Source organism: Xenopus laevis, chromosome 1L, assembly GCF_017654675.1.
Source record: "Xenopus laevis strain J_2021 chromosome 1L, Xenopus_laevis_v10.1, whole genome shotgun sequence".
Taxonomy (NCBI): domain Eukaryota; kingdom Metazoa; phylum Chordata; class Amphibia; order Anura; family Pipidae; genus Xenopus; species Xenopus laevis.
Genome location: NC_054371.1, coordinates 50,405,791 through 50,426,559, shown reverse-complemented (window position 1 = coordinate 50,426,559; position 20,769 = coordinate 50,405,791). Strand labels below are relative to the sequence as shown.

The 20,769-nt window shown below is 37.5% G+C and overlaps 1 protein-coding gene across 4 annotated transcripts in view; it reads right to left on the bottom strand.

The window, feature by feature from the left end:
* Window positions 1–235: 235 nt before the first annotated feature.
* The window catches only part of asb5.L (ankyrin repeat and SOCS box containing 5 L homeolog), a 34,032-nt gene continuing 13,498 nt past the window's right edge, over window positions 236–20,769 (bottom strand). The window contains exons 1-8 of one of the 4 annotated variants that reach the window (XM_041589135.1): window positions 13,194–13,355; window positions 12,896–12,971; window positions 11,148–11,227; window positions 10,108–10,215; window positions 7,608–7,758; window positions 4,253–4,387; window positions 3,661–3,852; window positions 236–549 (exon numbers count right to left, since the gene is read on the bottom strand). In XM_041589135.1, the coding sequence (XP_041445069.1) occupies window positions 404–549; window positions 3,661–3,852; window positions 4,253–4,387; window positions 7,608–7,758; window positions 10,108–10,215; window positions 11,148–11,227; window positions 12,896–12,971; window positions 13,194–13,202 (897 nt within the window). In that variant the 5' untranslated portion in view covers window positions 13,203–13,355 and the 3' untranslated portion in view covers window positions 236–403. Of the gene's footprint in view, window positions 550–3,660; window positions 3,853–4,252; window positions 4,388–7,607; window positions 7,759–10,107; window positions 10,216–11,147; window positions 11,228–12,895; window positions 12,972–13,193; window positions 13,356–13,509; window positions 13,605–17,116; window positions 17,413–20,769 lie in introns of those variants that run through there. The other 3 variants (XM_018230739.2, XM_041589136.1, XM_018230746.2) reach the window with 3 other exon arrangements.

Below are 20,769 nucleotides of genomic sequence, written 5' to 3'. Positions count from 1 at the left end.
TAGTCTAGTGAAGTGTTGCTCTGCCTGCGAAGTCGTTGCTGGCGAATTTTCGCCGCTTAGTAAATTTGCCGCAGCTGCTTTTGCTGAAATTTTTTGTTTGAAGCAAATTACCATTATCTTACACTGGTGTGTGAATATATTTTGGTGTTTAGAGATCTCTGTAGAGGGTGCAATGCATTTGCTTCTTTTCAAGGGTAAAGTACCACTAACATAGTCAGTAAAGGAATAGCAATTGTGAATATAACATCAGATTGGTATATTAATTATTTTATTTTTACATTTTTATTCATATTTACCTTCTGTACGTGCTTTACATTTGTAAATGTCATTATTTGGTTAGAGATAGTCTTTTACTTTCATGTCAAATATATATATATATATATCTACACATTCACACAAATTATTAAAAGTTTCTTATACTTTCTCGATACTGTAAGAAATCTTTTAGTACTGTTGGAAGCTGGAGTTGTGGAATAAGATGAAATCTGGATCTTCCTATGCAGTTTCGGATACATAATCTGCACAGCTGACAGAGTGAACGTGGAGTAGCTAAATAAAATAGAAAATATCATTAATATAAAAATAAAAATCTATAATATACTTCTAAACAAAATATCTGTTTTTCGCAGTTAAGGGGGGTTCTGTAAACGTTGTTGAGGTGCATACTTTTCAAGCTATAGTTCTGAAACATGTTGCATGTGTTAAAAACTATTTTGTACTGGGCAACACAGTGAGATGGATTTAGCAGTACAGACAGCATGGAAAACATTTGCATTAAAAAGATGAACTACCCCTTTAATCAAACAGAAGGTTGGGGCTGCTATGATAACCTGAAGTTACATTTGCCACATTTGCCGGACTTGGTGAGTGAGATTGTTGCTGACTTCAATGTATTTAAAGTTCAATTGATCAACTCTAAGGGGCACATTTACGAAGCTCAAGTGAAGGATTCGAAGTTAAAAAACTTTGAATTTCGATTTTTTTTTTTGAGTACTTCGACCATCGAATAGGCTACTACGACCTTCAACTACGGCTTTGATTTGAACGATTCGAACTAAAAATCGTTTGAATATTCGACAATTCGATAGTCAAAGTACTGTCTCTTTAAAAAAAACTTTGACTACATATTTCGCCACTTTAAACCTACCGAGCTACAATGTTAGCCTATGGGGACCTTCCCCATCACTTTTCTTAGGTTTTTTTGATCAAAGGAAAATCGTTCGTTCAATCGATTAAAATCCTTCGAATTTTCCTTCAATCATTGGATTTGCGGTAAATCCTACGAATTTGATATTCGAATTTGAGGGATTTTACCTCGAGGGTCGAATTTGAGGGTTTATTAACCCTCGATATTCGACCCTTAGTAAATGTGCCCCTAAGTGTTGGACCTGGGGTTTTTACACCCAGGTCAACTGTCCAATTAGGTGAGCTACAGTTCATTGTTTTGTTTCGGCACTATAGATTTTTAAGCGCTTAAACAGTGTTGCGCTTTTGAATAAATTTAAGGGAAGTTACAGGGATTAGAGCCGGCAAAATTTATTTTTGGCCACAGTAGTTGAAAAACTCATGCTTGCCCTTTAATGTGCATGGCAGTTTCCAGTATATCTCACTCCAGATATTATTGAATGTTCTCACAACATTAAGGGGCAGATTTACTAAGGGTCGAATATCGAGGGTTAATTAACCCTCGATATTCGACCAGGAACTAAAATCGTTCGACTTCGAATATCGAAGTCGAACGATTTAGCGCAAATCCTGCGATCGAACGATTCGAAGGATTTTAATCCAACGATCGAACGAATATCCTTCGATCAAAAAAACGCAGGCAAGCCTATGGGGACCTTCCCCATAGGCTAACATTGAGTTCGGTAGCTTTTAGCTGCCGAACTAGGGGGTCGAAGTTTTTCTTAAAGAGACAGTACTTCGATTATCGAATGGTCGAATAGTCGAACGATTTTTAGTTCGAATCGTTCGATTCGAAGTCGAAGTAGTAGTCGAAGGTCGAACTAGCCCATTCGATGGTCGAAGTAGCCAAAAAAACACTTCGAAATTCGAAGTTTTTTTAATTCGAATCCTTCACTCGAGCTTTGTAAATGTGCCCCTAAATAAACTTTAAAATAACCCCAGCATTTAATGGCATAGTTGACCCAAACATATAATTGCAGAGAAAAAGATGGACAAGAGTGCATGTATTCTGGCAACAAATAAACATATATTTATAGACTCATTTTTAAAACCATAAAGAGGGGGTGCAATGTGGCTGTGAGCACAAAATTCATATAGACAATTACAAGAGGTCCTCTGCACTCAACCCATTATCAATATATTAAGGACACCGAGATATTTTGTGCCTTAAGCTACTAAAAAAAGAATGAATCAGCTGAAAGTTGAGTGTAGGACTGGCCAGACCAGGGATGACTTTGATGTAGTTGGCCATCTTAAATATATTGCAATATATGGCAAACAATCCCTGTTTTGTTCAAAGGACTACAGAACTAAAGCCTAACTAAAGAAGTAGCTAGAAATGTTGTACATTATGTTTGGGCTTCTCCAGTCCAAGGGAACCACAGCCCTTTAGCAGTAACAATTTGTGTCTCCAAAGATGCCCCAGTAGCTCCCCATCTTCTTTTCTGTTGATTCACTGCACATGCTCTCTGCTGCTGTCATTTACTGAGCTTAGGGACTGACTCACAATATACAATACACAGAATACAAATGTCTCAAATATAAGGCTGATTAGTAATTAATACAGATAATTACTACATGGCAGCATAGAAACCAGTGCAATTAGCATCAGAATTTAAAAATCAGCCCTGTATCAACAGTTTATATTAGAGGCCAACCCCATTTTCTGTTTGATAATTTGCAACGACCCCTAAGCTTAGCTTCCGAACAGCTGCTCAGAGCCCACTGAGCATGTCAGTGTCACAGACACTTTCCAAGATGCGACCCCCTGTGACAAGTTTGAAGTCCTGGATCATTGCTGCTATTGAGAAGCTGAAACTTTAGGCTGGTGCAATAAGTTCAGTATATAAAACATGGCATTTTTAGCTGTATAAATGTTTAGGGTTAAGTTCTCCTTTAAAGGGTAAGTCATTTTTAGCTTACAAAATGTCTCAACGTTCTAGATATATTGATAATGGCTTGTGTGTAGAGGACCTCTTGGATTTGTTTATATATAGTGAATAAAGTACCCCCTCTTGGAAAATATAAGGAGTTTCATGACCATATAAAAACATGAGGCCAAAGGCTTTTATAAAGGTCATGGAACTTCAAGGTAACTTCTAATATCCTCATATTTTGCAACTGGGGTACTTTAGTTATTATAATACACAAATTTCAGTGAGTCATGTGACAGAAATGACATCAGAACTCACCATTTATAAGTGATGACATCAGAACTCATCGTTTATAAGGATATAATTTACAAGATATTCTTGTTTTTTGCGATTATAAGGATATAATTTACAAGATATTCATGGCTTTTGTGTATTATGTATTTATAACATAATTAATTCTTTGTCCTATTTGTCTATTCTCAATCATGCTTTCTGTAGGGATATGTATAATGAAGGACATGAATTGAATATATGCATTTGGCGATGCATATGAAAATATAAGATTATAACCAATACCTTCTTATCCTGAAGTACAGCTTACCTTCATACATCAACAAGTGCCTTTCCACCAAGCTTCTTGCAGCAGCAACATCAACTGGGCGTTTAAAGTCTATATTTTTGGCATTTATATCTGCACCAAAGTCCAGTAATAAGTTAACAATGTCTGCATTGGACTGCTGAGCAGCAGCATGTAATGGAGTGTCTAAATGTCTACCATGCTGGACATTAGCACCTAAGAAAGGAAAAGAGTTATTTTATTGTTCAATGTTTCCAAGACATCCCTGCTTCAATTTTTTCTCACAAGGGTGAGAGTTTTGGGTAATCTATGCACAGTGCAGTGGGCACCATATTAAATGGGGGACTTAGTTCACTGCATTTTAAATTGTTGAGGTTAACCCACTGTACTATATTGTACATACTCTATTTTCTCAAAGGTCCTAGACTCAAACTATGTGTATTTATTGGATATTTGTTTTTTATATGTTCTCTACTGGAGGGGTGCATTGGGACACATGAAGAATATACATTAACTTGTATTGAAGGCTTATTCTCCGTAAAGAACATTCTGTATAAATATAATACAAATGATATGATTGGCGTTGAACTGTTTTAGCTTTAAGTTCCATATTCACCTGCATATAAGAGCTTTCGTACACAGCTGATATGTTGGCCTTTACAAGCAACATAAAGAGGAGTTCCTAAATGAGGAATGTCTTGGTCCACGTCTATACCCCAGGAAATCAGTACATCTAAGCATTCGCTGTGCCCTGTGAAAGTAAACATTTATACTATAAAATATCTAGATTTGTAATAACCTACATGTAATAACCTACATGTTAAACTACTGGCCCATCTATGCTAAAGGGTAATGGACAAGGTGTGGACAAGATACAATCTTCCAAGTTTTAAGGAAATTGTTGCAGGACTGTTAAACGAGAAGTCAACCCTTACTCCATACTTACCCCTCTGCGCAGATTCTTCCAGTGGAGTTGCACGCGTCCATCTTCCGCGATCTCTGTTAGCTGACTGAGAGATTGGCAATTTCCGTGTAATTTCACGCATGCGCAGAAATACCGATTGCTCAGTCAGCTTACAGAGATCGCAGAAGATGAACGCTGCAAGAATCTGCGCAGAGGGTTAAGTATGGGGCATCTCCCCGGGGGGGGGGGGTAGTTAGCCTGGGGGGAGGAGGGAGAGGGGTCTACCTGGGGTGGGGGGGTACGGGTTTTTTTACAAACAGGTTGAATTCTCCTTTAAGAAAAAAACTCAAATCCTCCACCCTACGGAGAACCACCTCCCTCCTCCCCCCAGCCTAACTGCGCCTGAGAAAATGCCCCATACTTTATACTTACCCCTTGGCGCGGATTCTGGCATCAAAGTTCCACGCAGCCGTCTTCCGAGTCTTCGTGTCCGCTTCCAGCGCTTCGGCAATTTTCACGAGTTTCAGGCCGGCAAATTGCTCCAAGTACACATGCGCCAACATGTCGATCTCCCACTCAGCTTGCCGAAGACCTGGAAGATGGATGCGCGGAACTCCGATGCCAGAATCTGTGCCGAGGGTTAAGTATAAAGTATGGGGCATTCCCCGGGGGGGGGGTCAGTTAGGCTGGGGGAAGGAGGGAGGGGGGTCTCCGTGGGGTGGGGAGTACGAGGTTTTTCTTAAAGGGTTGACTTCTCCTTTAAACCTATGCGCCTGGACAAATGAATGGTTGTGTGGACCTGATAATTATTTTGGGAGGGATCAATGGTGGGATCGCTTTGTGGAAGCTGTGATATTATTAAATAACTAAAGGTTTCCAGAAATGCCTATTTCAAAAAGTAATGTCTTGCTTTTCTATAATCCTTTTTATAAATGAATGCCAATCAGCCATAATGCTTTTTAATGAAAATGAGTTGCAAAAATGTGGTCTGCCTTGTGGGTAATTTTATCTAGGGCACATGCATGTACATTTGTTCTTTTTGAATTCAATTTTGCTCTCTGACAAATAATATTTTAGGCGTCAGTTAAAGAAACTGAGCACCGATACAATAGTCGTTTAGACTAAGGGGGCTATTTACTAAAACTCGAATTAATCTATTTTTTATCGCGGATCTTCTCAATAGTGAGTTGAGTTTTGTTTGTTTTTTTCTGATCACGCCTACTTCTAATGGTGTCACTTCCGGTTTACAATGACAGCACTTCCTGTTTTACTTCTTTTTTTCTGATCACGCCTACTTCTAATGATATAACTTCCGGTTAACAATGAAAGCACTTCCTGTTTCTTGATGGTCAGCGGATCGGGTTGCGGATAAGGTACTTGTGGGTCAGGAAGCGGGTCCAGGAAGGTAAGTATGCGGGTTTCGGGTGCAGGTTGCGGGTTGGGTTTAACAAATTGGTTCCGCGCAGGACTCTGCTTCAGGGAAATCTGCCATTGACTTCTACATGACCATGGCAGGTTTGAGATATTTTCGGATTTTTAACAGCTTTGGGATATAACAAATTCTAGTTTTTTTTCCCCCCTAAAAAATTTGACGTTTAATAAATGGGCCCCTAAATGTCATGAATAAGCCCTAGTGTGTTTGCCAATATAATTGTCAAAAAAAGCGTAAAAGAAAATTTCCAACACCTTATGGGTCACTTTAGGACCACCCATCCACTTTGGTCCCTATTTCTTTTAGATCTGGCTGGCCAGTTTTTTATTTTAAAAAAAATATTACTAAAACAGGGCAATACAATAACTCACTTTGGGATTATTGGGCTTCATTTATTATTTACAAAAAAAGAGTAAAAACTATAATTTAAAAGAAATAAAGCATTACTGAAAATATCAACAGAAAATAAAACAAATGTATAAAAACTTAAAGGCCCCTAATTTATCGATGCTCAGGCAAAATCTAATTTGCATTGTCTGATTTTTTTTATATGTTACTCCATGTCAATCCAGGATAGGGTTGCTACCTGTTCGACCCGGTTTTTCAAGAGGCTGTCTGGATCAGTGTTTTCAACGTTCTGAAAAACGGGCAGCAATCCCCCAACTTGCGTCTGACAGATGCAATAATCCTGCCCACAACATCATCACAGTGTCCAAAACGTCACATTTTGCTACCGACGTCACCTAACACATAGGCTGTCTACACTCCAGCCAGTCAGTCTTGACACCAGTAATTATTGTATTGTATTATTATTGTACACCTGTACTATGAGCTCAAACTGATGTTCATTACCAAAAAAACCCCATAAATGACAACACAAATTATACACACTGGACTCAATGCAAACTACAAGGTCCGATTTTTCTATAATTTCCTGTATATTATATAAATATATTTATTTGAGTTTGTTTGCTACTTATTTTGGATACTATTTATAGTTAGTTTGCAACAATATTAACATGTGGCTACATGTTATCAAGGATGTAACAACCCTTGAGGGTAATATAAATCACTTCTTTCAGAATACAGAGTTTTTTAAGGTATAGAAGTTTTTCAAGATATTTACATTTTAGACATTTTGGAATGTCTTTTTATAATATTTTATTCACTATTGAAGATTACTGATTGTTATATGCAAATGTGTCACGTGGTTAATGAATTGTGGTTGGTGATTGGTATATTTTAAATATTTAAATTGTGTGTTTATTGAACGGTTCAGAATGGAACTGAAATGCTAAATTTACAAACAGAAGACAGGCAATCTTGCCAAGGCTAACTTCTACTGTAATGCAGGAAAGAAATTGACATCAGTATCGACTTTTGTACAGACTGTGGCACATGTAATAATATAACTCAATTTCTCATGCAAAATGCAAATGTTTCTTCTCGATGAAGGTGTTCTGTTGTTAGACTATACAAATAGAAAATACAAAAGATATAGCTTTGGCTTTTGTTTTAACTTAAATGTAATAAGGGCCAGAATGGAGCAACACGTTAACATTGCTGGAGTGTCAGCCAAGAGGAAATTCTAGAAATATAAATATAACTTGGGCACACTATTTATGTACTCATTACCTTTACTTGATGCTTCATGTATCGGTGAAGGAAGACATATTTCCAACTGTGCTTTTGCACCATACTCCAAAAGAAGCTCCACACAACTAGCGCTGCCTCTTGAACATGCATTAAATAAGGGAGTCACTCCATCAATTGTTGTGGCATTCACCTAAAACATATCACAAAATGTCTAGGGGCAGGCAGGAAGTAAGTTATAAATGAGCTCATATATAGCCATAGGGTTATGAATATATATACGGTATATATATACTGATCATTATGATTTTGAAGAGTTTAGTTTGATACCTGGACATCTATAAGTATAAGACTAGCAGTATTATTGGATATCATGTTACAACAGACACGTTTTTTTAACAATTGACAAAATACATCAAATAATTCCTAAAAAATATATAATATATAATAATCCTGGTGATTTCAAATCTAAAGCATGACAAGGGCAAAGCATGTGCTCCTGAAATGGGAAGTATATTGGGTTGGGGAATAAAAGAAAACTAATTATTCCAGTGATTTCTATTCATCCAGCTATGTGACCAGTAAAAGTCCTTATATTCCGCACTGTACTTCAAGAGCTCTTGAGTTGGCAGACTATTTTTTTGTGAATCCAGACGAAGGTATTGGCTGTACAATAGCAAACAGGATATCAAGAGCATTACATTGTTGCATTGCAACAGTCTTGTTTTAACAGCCTGATCTATCACACACTTGGACTACTGGGTCACCTATATGTCACTGCAGACTTGGGCACTTGATGCAAATTCATAAACAAAGCTCTTCTGAGGCTGCAAATTCTAAGGCCATGGATAAAAAAAAAATATCTGCATCATGGTTATACTTCTTTATGAAAAATAAGAGATACGCATTGTGCAGTACTGCAACGCTGTACAGAATTTCTCATTCTACTTAACCTTTCTTCATAGCATTTTTCCTTCTCACTATCTGATAGCACCCAAGCTCTGAATTTATCTCAGTATTTCTAAGATGAAAATCTGAGCAACTCCGAATTCCCGAATGGACCTTTTTTTATCATTCAAAAAAATAGGTTCGGCGAAACTTCAGACCTTTGCCTGAAAAGTCCAAAGTTTTTGGACTTTTCCCTAAAAACCACTAATTTTACGGAGATTTTGGACTTTTTTGGCCCAAAATCCCCAAAATCAACGGATAATGGTACTGACAACAGCGCAGACACTGGGACCTTCCCCATTGACTATGACAGGACCCCGAGAGCTTTGAGATGCCAGTTTTCAGATTCTGAATTTTCATACCATCTGACTTTTTTAAGGTCTGAAAAATCCGAATTTATTGGATTTCGGTATTCGGAGCTAAATAAATACCCCCCTAGTGTGCACTGTTTAATTTTTTCAAAGTAATTGATACTTCTTGTCATTGCAGGGAGGAAATATTATTTCCTGTCCTAGAAGTTCTTGGAACAATAGGAAAATGACTGATACAACTTTACTTGCCTATATCTATAGCTTTTATGAGCTAAAGGAAGCCCTAACCAAAGGCTGGAGCCCCAAAACGGACTTAAATTGAAAAAGGTATAATGTAACAAATATTATCTAAAATAGTATTTTATTAGTATTTTAATAGTTCTGACAGCATTCCTTTAACCAGAGAGGGGCTGTGGAAAAATGCTATGACACAGTTGGACTGGCCCACAGGGATACCAGGAAAAGTCCCGGTGGGCCCAGGTGTCAGTGGGCCCTCATGCTGCTAAACATTTGGCCTATTTCATGGCCATTCCCTATTTCTATAAGAGCAAAGAGGCTAAATAGATGGAAAAATAGATTATAGTATGTAAAGAAAAGAGACTAGCAGAATAGAGGTTGAGTGAGGAGAGGAAGAAAAATAGTACTAAGAGTGGGCCCCTGGTCTAAGATTAATTGGTGAGCCACTGGTCAAAGGTTTTTGGTTGGGCCCCTGCTTCTGATTTTCAATGTATGTCTTAATAGATAATTGTCTCAGTTTACACTGTACAAAGAAAAAGAAATTCTTTTTGAATGCACATGAGAAAAAGAAGTCATAAAGCTTAAGGGGATATTTATCAAGGGTCGAACTTCGAAATTTGAATTCAAAAAGACCAACTGAAATTAAGTCAATCGAAGGAATGGCGCATTCAATCAAATTCGATTCAAGGTTTTTCCAAAAAAAAACCCTTTAAAACAGCAATTTGACACGTTTTAGGTGGCGAATGGCCAAAGTCGTATTTTTAAAGAGTACATGATACATTTCAATATTCAGATTTTTTAATTTTTTTCAAATTTGAATCGAATTAAGACTATTCCCTAGTTGAAGTACACAAAAATAGCTCAAAATTCAAATTTTTTCATTCGAAAATTCACCTCAACCTTTGATAAATCTGCCACTTAATGTTTAGGAGGGTTAAAAGAAAGACAAAGCATATACCATACATATAATAACAGCAAATATGTGATCATCATAGTTAAACAAATGTGATGAACCATTGTTATCAGTATATAGCATGAAAACTTACATTTGCTCCAGCTTCTAAAAGGGTCCTTGCACATCCAACATGATCCCCCAGACAGGCGTCATGGAGCGGAGTCACGTGATCGATCGTCAGTGTGTTTACATTATAACCCTAGGTAAAATATTTTCCAGTAAATTATATAGATATTTTCCCAACAGTAATTCAATGAAAATAAGAGAATATTTGGAGTAATCTGTAAGTGAGCAGATTCAGATTTTTCTTCTTCATCATCATCATCATCATCATTTACTCAGCCAATCAGAGATAAAGATTACTGGCTGCATGTAATAAAATACTTGCCTCTGCAATAATGTTCTTGTTCATGTTAGATGAAGCCCAAGGGTCAGGGCACACGCTCAGATTCGGGGGAAAAAAAACCCCAAAATCTTCAGGTTATTTCACAAACCCAGCGCAGATCAAAAAATCTTTGGGACTTCTCCCATTGACATATGTAACCTCGGCAGGTCTGAGATGCCGGATTCAGACTTTTTCCATCCTTGGTGTATAATAAATTCCGAAAAGTTTGTGTTTTTTTAAAATTCAGATTTTACACTTAAAAAAACAAAAAATTTCTGCGTTCTGAGTTTTAGTAAATAACCCCCCTAGAGTGTCCACTATAAAATGAATAGAAGACAAGAATAATAGTTTAATGTCTTCAGTTGACCACATTGGCCCTTTGCATGTACGTATGTGTGTGGCCCACATTTAGAAGCAAAGGAAACAGCCTCAGACCATAATAGAGTATAAGATCTTCAAGGCAGGGACCTCATGCCAATTGTGTATATGTATTAAAATAGTGACTTTAAAGTTTTCATTCTCAAATATCAAATATCACAATGACTTCTGCCTGCTAGGAAGGTAATACGAATAAGTTAGATAAGCGTATTCCTAAGGTTTCTAATACTAGTAGATCTGGAGTGAAGAAGAAGAACAGCTGGTGCTACATTATTTACATGGCACTCAGTATTCAGTAAGCACTTGCTCTGCACCTAGTGGTGGATTAAAGATTGTTACTTAAACTCAATGTTTATTCTGACACTTACCTGTGAGAGCAATGTTTTCAAAGCTAGAAGACGACCCTGACTGGCTGCCTCATGCAGAGGTGATCGATCTGCCCATGACCCTAAAAATGAAATCATGTAAAAATCAACTCATATTACTTAATCAGTAAAATAGGTGCATAAGCAGTAATGGTAACAACAATACTAAAAGATCTATTATGCACCAACACAATATGCAGAAAGGTCTGAATTTCTGTAACGTTATCTCCCATAGAGTCCATTTTAGGCAAAAAAAAAATCTGATTTTTTTCAATTATTTCCTCAAAACATAATACATAAATACTTGATGGTAACTAAACAAATCCATATTAGTAGCAAAACACTAATGAATCCTTTTAAATTCCCAAGTCGGTCTTTAATAAATTGTCTCTTAATGGTGCACTGTGCGCGCACACACACACACATATATATATATATATATATACTGTACATACAGTCATATGAAAAAGTTTGGGAACCCCTCTTAATTCTTTGGCATTTTGTTTACCATTGGCTGAGCTTTCAAAGTAGCAACGTCCTTTTATACATAACATGTCTTATTGAAACAGTAGTATTTCAGCAGTGACATAAAGTTTATTGGATTAACAGAAAATATGCAATATGCATCATAACAAACTTAGACAGGTGCATAGATTTGAGCACCCCAACAGACATATTACATCAATACTTAGTTGAGCCTCCTTTTGCAAACGCAACAGCCTCTAGACGCCTCCTATAGCCTTTGATGAGTGTCTGGATTCTGGATGGCGGTATTTTTGACCATTCGTCCATACAAAATCTCTCCAGCTCAGTTCAATTTGATGGCTGCCGAGTATGGACAGCCTGATTCAAATCATCCCATAGATTTTCCATGATATTTAAGTCGGGGGGCTGAGACGGCCATTCCAGAATATTGTACTTCTCCCTCTGCATAAATGCCTTTGTAGATTTCCAAGTGTGTTTAGGGTCATTGAACTAGCCACACAGCCCCCCAGCATGATGGAACCTCCACCAAATTTGACAGTAGGAAGCAGGTGTTTTTATTGGAATGCGGTGTTCTTCTTCCACCATGCAAAGAACTTTTTTGTTATGACCAAATAACTCAATTTTTGTCTCATCAGTCCAAAGTTTGTTCCAAAATGACTGTGGCTAAATAAGCTTTTGCATACAACAAGCGATTCCTTACAGTTGAAACTGACAGTTTAAACCTCTGAGATATCAAATTAGCAAAATTACAAGGGTACCCACATTTTTGCACAGCCATCTTTTCACATTGATTTAATTAACTGAATACCGCTTCACTAAAAATCTTTGTTTAGAAAACACCCCAGTTCTCAGATGTTCCTGGAAAATACAAGACATACCACTGTTATCTTTTTTGTTGAAAGTGGACTAAATCATTCTGCAGGCTGGGATTCCCAAACTTTTTCATATGACTGTATAAAGGTCTGAGGAGTAGACTGAAACATTGGCCTTTTTTCCATTATTTTTAATTATTCTAATAAAATATGTTTACATTTTAAAAAGTTGCTTAATATATATATACATATATATATATATATATATATATATATATATATATATATATATATATATATATATATATATATATATATACACAGTATATATATATATATATATACAGTATATATATATATATATATACACACATATATATACTGTATATACACACACACATATTTCATTTAGCATCTTGTAAAACCCTACATCACTTTGAAAAAATTACGAACCTGAATCAATATCCAAGATTACACCTGCTGCATTCCAAACACTTTCATGTTCTTCATCGAGGAGATCGGTTAATATCTGCCACACAAAACGGGTCTTTTGACACTAGTGCATTAACTGTTCCGACATGTTTGTCACCACAAGCATAGTGCAGTCACGTTACCTACTGTATTCCAATAAACCTGCTGTTTCCATATTAATGAACTAACAAATTATATTACATAGTTTGACAGCATTTATGTCTTTTTCTACAGATGTTGGCTAACCAAGCACAAATCAGTCTCCCAGCAATATACTTACTCGCAGCATTATCCAGAGATGGTGTGAGTATATATTTAAAGAAGGGCAGTACAGTAAGTAATCCGAAAAGTACAAAGTGCAAAACAGAATTAAAAGAGGGCTATTAAACCAGTAAAAGCTCCAGTCGTAACTGATAAGTGAGTTGTTGTGCCCTGAAGTGAAGACTATAATTAGCAACATAACATGCTCCAAGTCATCACGGGAATAGAAATATCAGCCGGAATCCTAGTAGTTGCACATGCATGTAAACAAAACTTCACTATATGTAACACATCCTTATTAGGTGGAGGCTATAAACTTTCAATTCATACAGTACCTAGGTCTCCATCTCCCCATGGCACTTCAAACCATTCGTTATCTACCAGAAAAGCACTCATGCCGGTGTGTCATTGGACTCAAATGCCTGTTTGCTTAATTTAGGCTAACCATGTTTGGAAACATGAAATCCAACAACCCTTCACACACAACAGCCCTTCACAAACACACACACACACATAAAGATGACCATGCTGTAGTGGACTGTACTGTTCCCATATTTTCCTAGATTAGTTTGGAACAACTACTCTTTATATAATAACTTGGAATGATAATCAGTGGTAATGTAGGGGAACAGAGATCCCCCAAGAAACTATTCATGAGAATAGAGTAGATGTTTTACATGTAGAAGGGGCAAAATAAATGCATTATTAATAATACCTCTTGTTTTTTTAGACAATGTTTTGGAATATAAAAAATATGTGATTCCACATTTAGCATGTTTTTAAAAAAGGTCATTATTTTTTGGAAGTAAAGAGGCTTTAAGATAATACGTTTTTGGGGCAGGCTCTCTTTCATTTTGTTTTTAAGGGTTGGAATGGTTCTGGATAATTCGGTGTGTACTTACGTACGCATGTAACATCTTAAAGAGAAACTATATGTTTTATGATTCAGTTAAAATATCTTAAAAGTATGTACAATAAATACAACTCTTGTTCTGAAGCTGGGATGTACAAAATGCCTTCTTTAGTATAAATGGGATCCACTCATTGCCACATTTTTTTAGCGGGCAAATCGAATAGGGGGTTATTTAAAAAAAATAGTTTTTTAAATAATCATAGAAATTTCAGTTTTAAACCCTGAAAGGACTGTAACATCAACTCCTTGTTTACATTTGATGAGCACAGTTGACACCTCAGGATCAGAGAGAAATCTGGGGGTGGAGGGAACTCTTGCTATTTTAGTCCCTTTCCAGTTGGGGCTCTTTAATCTAGTCATGGTATATGGTGCCAGACAAAACATGATATGCATAGATCAAATAGAAACCTGGAAACATAACTTATACTACACTGGCAGTCAGGAAAATGACTTTGCTGTAGAGCAGTGATCCCCAACCAGTGGCTTGTGAGGAACATGTTGCACTCTAACCCCTTGGCTGTTGCTCTCAGTGGTCTCAAAGCAGATGCTTATTTTTGAATTCCAGACTTGGAGGAAAGTTTTGGTTGCATAAAAACCAGATTTAATGCCAAATAGAGCCTCCTGTAGACTGCTAGTTCACATATGGGCTACCAATAGCCATTCAAAGCCCTTGTTTGGTATCCCCAGGGACTTCCTCAAGCTTGTGTTGCTCCACAACTCTTTTTTACATTTAAATGTAGCTCATGGGTTAGAAAGGTTGGGGACCCCTGTTGTAGAAAATACAATATACAGTAGGTAAGCCCCACCATAAATAGGACATATAAGTTAAGGCATAGATGTTGGGCGAGGTCACAAATGACAAAAATATTTTGTTGTGTGTAATATATATATATTTTTTTATGAAGAAGATATTGTCTTGCCATATGACTTGCTGTGTGGCTTGACTAGGACTATAGAACTGAATAAGGCAACAGAATCATAGAGATATCAGCAAAATGTTATCATAATAAAACCTGTAGAAGGTTGAAGAGAATACAACTGGTGACACAACCATTTTCATGTGATCAATAGTCTGGTCCAAGGGCTAACAATCGAAATGTATCTGTTTTTTTTTAAAGCTGCAGATCCAAACAATAGAATTGTACACGTCAATCAATCTCAATCAGTGTGTGACTGCCTAACATGAACTTGCTGATCGTGCTATACTTTACATGGACAGCTTCAGCAACTAGCCGAGATAAATTTAATTAGCTAAAGTAAAGGTAAAATATAAACTAAACTTTTAAATGTTATACAAGCCTGATTGAAGTGGAATTCAAAACATAATATCAATTTTAAATTTCCTTACCACTAACCCTGCTCAAAGAACTAAGGAGATGAACTTGGCAGAGTACAAATTCCAATAAATGCTTCATTTCCATTTCTGAGGCAGTAGTATAACACTACCGTTCTTTAATAACCATTAAAATATTCTCATGTGACCTACAGCTTTAGGCATTTTAGATGTGTAGATAGTCCTGAGATGTGCTGCTCCATAGCAATTACTCGGTAACTAAAAAGCAAGTCTTCAAACACTTTATTGCTGTTGTATCCCCAGTGTTTCATTGGATTTCATGTTACCCCAGCAGAGAGTTTACTGGTAGTAACCAGTTACTGGCCTCCTCTCAAAGCAATATGTCATGTAGATGTCACTATTCCTAGTATGTAAACAACATAATTGTAAAACGGTATCATATAGTGAAAGTCCTATTGTCCACATACTGAATGAGCACCAAAAGTGGTTTTCCCTATGTAAAAGATTCAACGAAATGTGTATATTTTTTTAATTTTTTCGGCCAAATATCGAATCCTCCACAAAAGATTTGGTCAAATACTGAACTGGATCTAAGCCCTTATTAGAATCTTGGATTTAACCGAATCCCACTTAAAATGGCTAGTTTTTTTGCATAACGTATAAATTATTTTGTTAAACCCATTGGTATGGCGGGGAATTAAGCAAGGGTTCATTTCCAGGTAGCCTGCTGGAGAAGTTATCTTCTATAGAGCCTGGCTATCTGTTGTATTTTCTAGGAATTTGGTGTCTGTAAATAATAAAAATAGCCAATCAATACGTTTAGGCCTTGCACTACCATTCACCCTGTGTGTCTATAGTTATTTTAGTTTCTGGGTTGTTATTGGGAAGCATACGCCCTACCTTTCCTGTGTGAAGTTAAATTTTGCTTTAAAATTTAATGAAATCCTTTGGGGCCCAATACATTTTTAAGGAACATAATAAAGGGTTTCTTTTGCTGCATTATGTGGTGGATGTATGGACATGATTGGATAGTCACTCACTGAGTTTGCTGTGTGGTCAGTGTAAGCAAGCACTGTAAGAAATAAGATGCCACAGAAATAAAAAAACGCCAGATATGCCTCAGAATGCAGTGCAATCTACCCAGGTCTCCCCCCCCCCCGCACCAAACACTCCAACTAGGGCAGATTCATTAACCTGCAAAAAGTCACCGATTCACACCCATTGCCGCACTTCGCCAGATGAAAATTCGCTTAACTACGATAATTTGCTAAAATGCGGAGTTTCATCGTGGGCGCCCCTAGCGACTACCTTTCGCTAGTGAATTGGGGCCTGCACCCATTAGTAAATTGCCGATGTCCCTGTGGGCTGTAACGCTGGAGAATTGACATTAGTGTTTGCCCCTATGCCCTTTAGCAAATCTGCCCCGAAGATGTTTTCCCACACAGAAGGCCAGAGATCTCATGCACTGTAGGACACAGCCTGCCAGTAGGTGTTTGCAGGGGTACAACTGTCTGTCAGTAAGTGATGTGCCACTATATGCGTATCTCACATATTTTACAGCCACCCTTTCATGACCACTGCAGGGGTGAGAGAGCACCATTTGAATCATTTTATGCAGTTTGCTAACATCTTCAAACTGTGATTGCCTTGTGCAAAAATCTAAAACCTAATCTAAATCTAAACCAATGCAATGTCACCAGTTCTCAGGCCTAGAGCCCAGTTCCATTCCACTGACCTTGGTTAGTAAGAATGCCCCAGCTGGCTCTCCTCTTTGCTGGATACTTGTCTGCTGCTGCTGCTGCTGCACTGTGTGTGCTTGCTCTCTTCCTGCTAGTCGCCTGCACTGCTGCAGCTCCCACAGACATTCCCACAGCTCTTCCTTACACAAACTGGCCCCTGTACTGGATTCAGAGTCCTCCTAAGGGTGAATGTCCTTTCGCAGTGTCTCTTCTATTGCCCTGTCTTTAGAGAATGAATTCCCTGTATTTTCAGAGTCAGAATCACACAGTAATCTCTGCTGAATGGCACTTACAGGGCTGGGGCTGAACTAGTGGGTACTCACTGGGGGGGGGGGAAGGGATGGTCTGTCCTAGCACTTTCTATTTTTATTGCAGAGAAACAAGACACAGTGTGAGCCTTCATTCAGTGAGAAATAAGCACTGACACTAATGTAGATATATATGTTTGTCAAAGGCATAATACTGACTGTGGTTAACAGGATGACTGTCTAGAAGACAAGCCATTAAAGGAATTGTTCAATGTAAAAATAAAAACTGGATGAATATCTAAAATATACAAAATAAAAAATGTTCTATTATAATCGTTGCTTTTGAATCTGATCTTTTTGCTGAACAGTTATGTAACATGTGGCCCCCCTTAAAGTCGCTGCTGACTAACTCAGAGTTAGAGAGCTGAAAAGCAGGAAGTAGTGTTCTGGCTATTATGTGAGACATCCGCTCACTCCAGCCTTTATACATTACATTGTTGGCTAACCAACTATATTAGAAACATTTTTTATTTTGCCCAGTTTTTATTTTTACACTGAACTGTTCCTTTAAGGGCAAATAAGGCAAAAGTCCAGCCAGCAGTTACGTAAGGATAGCAGATGTTCTATCTAAAAAGCTCATCACTAACAAATAAAAGCTGCACTTGCAGATTTATACTTTCTGGGTCACAGACTTCATCATGGCATTTCATAGCACACTATCACACACACTATTAACCATGCAGTAATCTCGTTTTTCCATAGAAGGGTCTAGATAACAGAGCTATTATATATATATTTATTTTCCTGGTAAACAGAGATTGCATCACAGTCTTTTATGTGGTGGCTGCTCAGGGGTTATTTTTGTCCTGGGTGCAGTTTAGATGTTCCTATTATTGGTGTGCTGCCTTCACTCAGTTCCCTTACGCACAGTTCATATGCTTATTGCTTTGCTTATATTATGTTATTAAACACAGAATGTATTTTCTGGGTTTCGCACTAAACACGACTGATGTTCTTAACAAGATACCATAAATCTATGGGCCATGTCTAATTTAGGGGAATATTAAACAACATATACACAACATAGAGTTCACTTAGGACCACAATTGCAGTGTAAAAAAAGTTAAATTTTTGACATAATCTATCATGTTTATACCCCCAATGAAGGATTTTTCTCATAATTTCATACAGTCAAAATTGTCAGGAGTCAAGATTGCATAGATTTCAGGTACTCTGTGTTTATACAGTGTTTGCATGCGGTTTTTGATGGACAATTTCCCATAGATCCCACAGGATTGCATACATGTGAATCCTTTCTTCATACCTGAGCACTAGCGCCAGGGCCAGATTTATACAGCGGGTGCCCCTAGGCCCACTGCAGTTCATTGCCCCCAACCCTTCCCTTTATTCGTGCAAATTTTCATCATCGGGAACGAAGCAATGGGGATTGGCGCATGGGAAATTTAAAAAACAATTGTATCTCCTGTGAATACCCAATGTTTCTGACCCAGTATGGGTGTGGTTGGGCTTCATGCTGCCCCCTAAAATGCTGCCGCCCTAGGCCCGGGCCTTGGTGGTCTCTCCAAAAATCCGGGCCTGACTAGCGCATAGTCTCTGGTGCTCCGGAATCAAGCAAACTACTGCTGAGGCTGAGCGGGATGCCGCCCCTGAATTTATGCCATCCTAAGCCTGGGCCTTTGTGGCATTGCTGTAAATCCGGGCCTGTGCAGCCCCTTGTGGGAACCCTGAAATTACTGCCAAGTTCATGGTGGTGGTAATTTCAGGTATCCCCTGCGCCAATAGGCGCAATTGTGCATGATTAACCAGAAATGACTGGATGGACATCCATATGGCGATCATAAATGAGGCCTAAAGTAGCTCTTTTTTAACCTCAATGGAAGTGCAGCCCATGGCTTTGTAAGCTGCAGCCAAATATGGGTAGAACTAAACGGATGACTTCCTATATATATATATATATATATATATATATATATATATATATATATATATATATATATATATATATATATATATATATATCTGATGGTTAAGTATTCATTCTGGGGGTATATTTTTCCTTTAAAAGTCACTTAATGTTGCTGTAGCCATGCATTTTTTTCCACCGTTACTTCAAGCAAGTACATTTAGGGGGTTATTTATCAAAGGTCGAATTTTAGAGCTTTGTGAGCTTTTTTAGACCTCGAATGAACTCACAACTTGAATGGTTTCTAATTTAATAAAAAACTCGAATTTAAAAAAACTCAAATCAGTGTAGTGAAAACTCAAATTCATCGAGTTTTTGGTAAAAACACAATTTGCTCGAATTGATTGAGTTTTCGAGCGAAACCCACTGAAAAAAACTCCAACATCATGAAGGTTATTAACATCTTCAAATGGTTGATGGGACCTCTGCAATTGACTTCTACATGGCCTTGATAGGTTTTAGATGGTGTATTTTCGGATGTGGGCTATTTCCAGCTTCAGGGTATAATAAATCTCGAATTTTAGTTTCGTTTTTCAAATTTTTCATGGAAAAAAAACAACTCGACCTTTGATTAATAACCCCCTCAATATCTTTGCCTCTTTAAACTATTTTCCTGATCTTTCTTAGATACTGCCAAAGGGGCAGAACTTTAGAAAAGATTCCTAGTGGGGAATGTAGTCGGATATATGTGGCAAGAGGGAACTAGAAAGACTACTGCTGTATCCATTTCCAGTAATCTGATGCAACCTTACCAATAACAGTATGCTGGGAATTGATATGCAAGCATATATAAGCAGCACCTGTTTTGTAAAATTTTATAATTTAACAAAGTGCTACACAGTGGTTGCCATGCACAAATAGGCTACTTAGGTTTGTTCTGACCAAAGAACGATCTGCAGCACATTTGTTGTTCTTCCCCTGAGAGCGTCACCAACTTTTTCCTTCTGCAAATATTTCCTGTTTACTCCCATCATGGCAAGTCTAGAAGATTTACTTCTAGCCAGCTGGTCATGTTTCATTTCCCTACTCAGTGTGCCAATAAACATGAAGAAGGCATACCATCAAATCAAACATCATATACTGGATGCTGCCAGACCACAAGATGGCAAACCTTTTCAATATTCCTTTAGCAAACTCAGATTCCATTCTATCTGAATGCTAAAATGATACCAGCTATATTTAATTATGTACATACTTTTTATATCAAATCTATTTTGCTTACTCTAAACAAAATTTAAAAAAAATGATACACAAAATGATGCATTGGTAAAACTGATGTGTTTGCTTCAGAAACACTACTATAGTTCCTATAAACAAGCTGCAGTGTAGCGATGGCGGATGTGAAAAAAGGCTATGGGGCAGATTCACTAAAGGACGAAGTGGCTAATGCTAGTGACTTTTCGCCAGCGTTGCCACC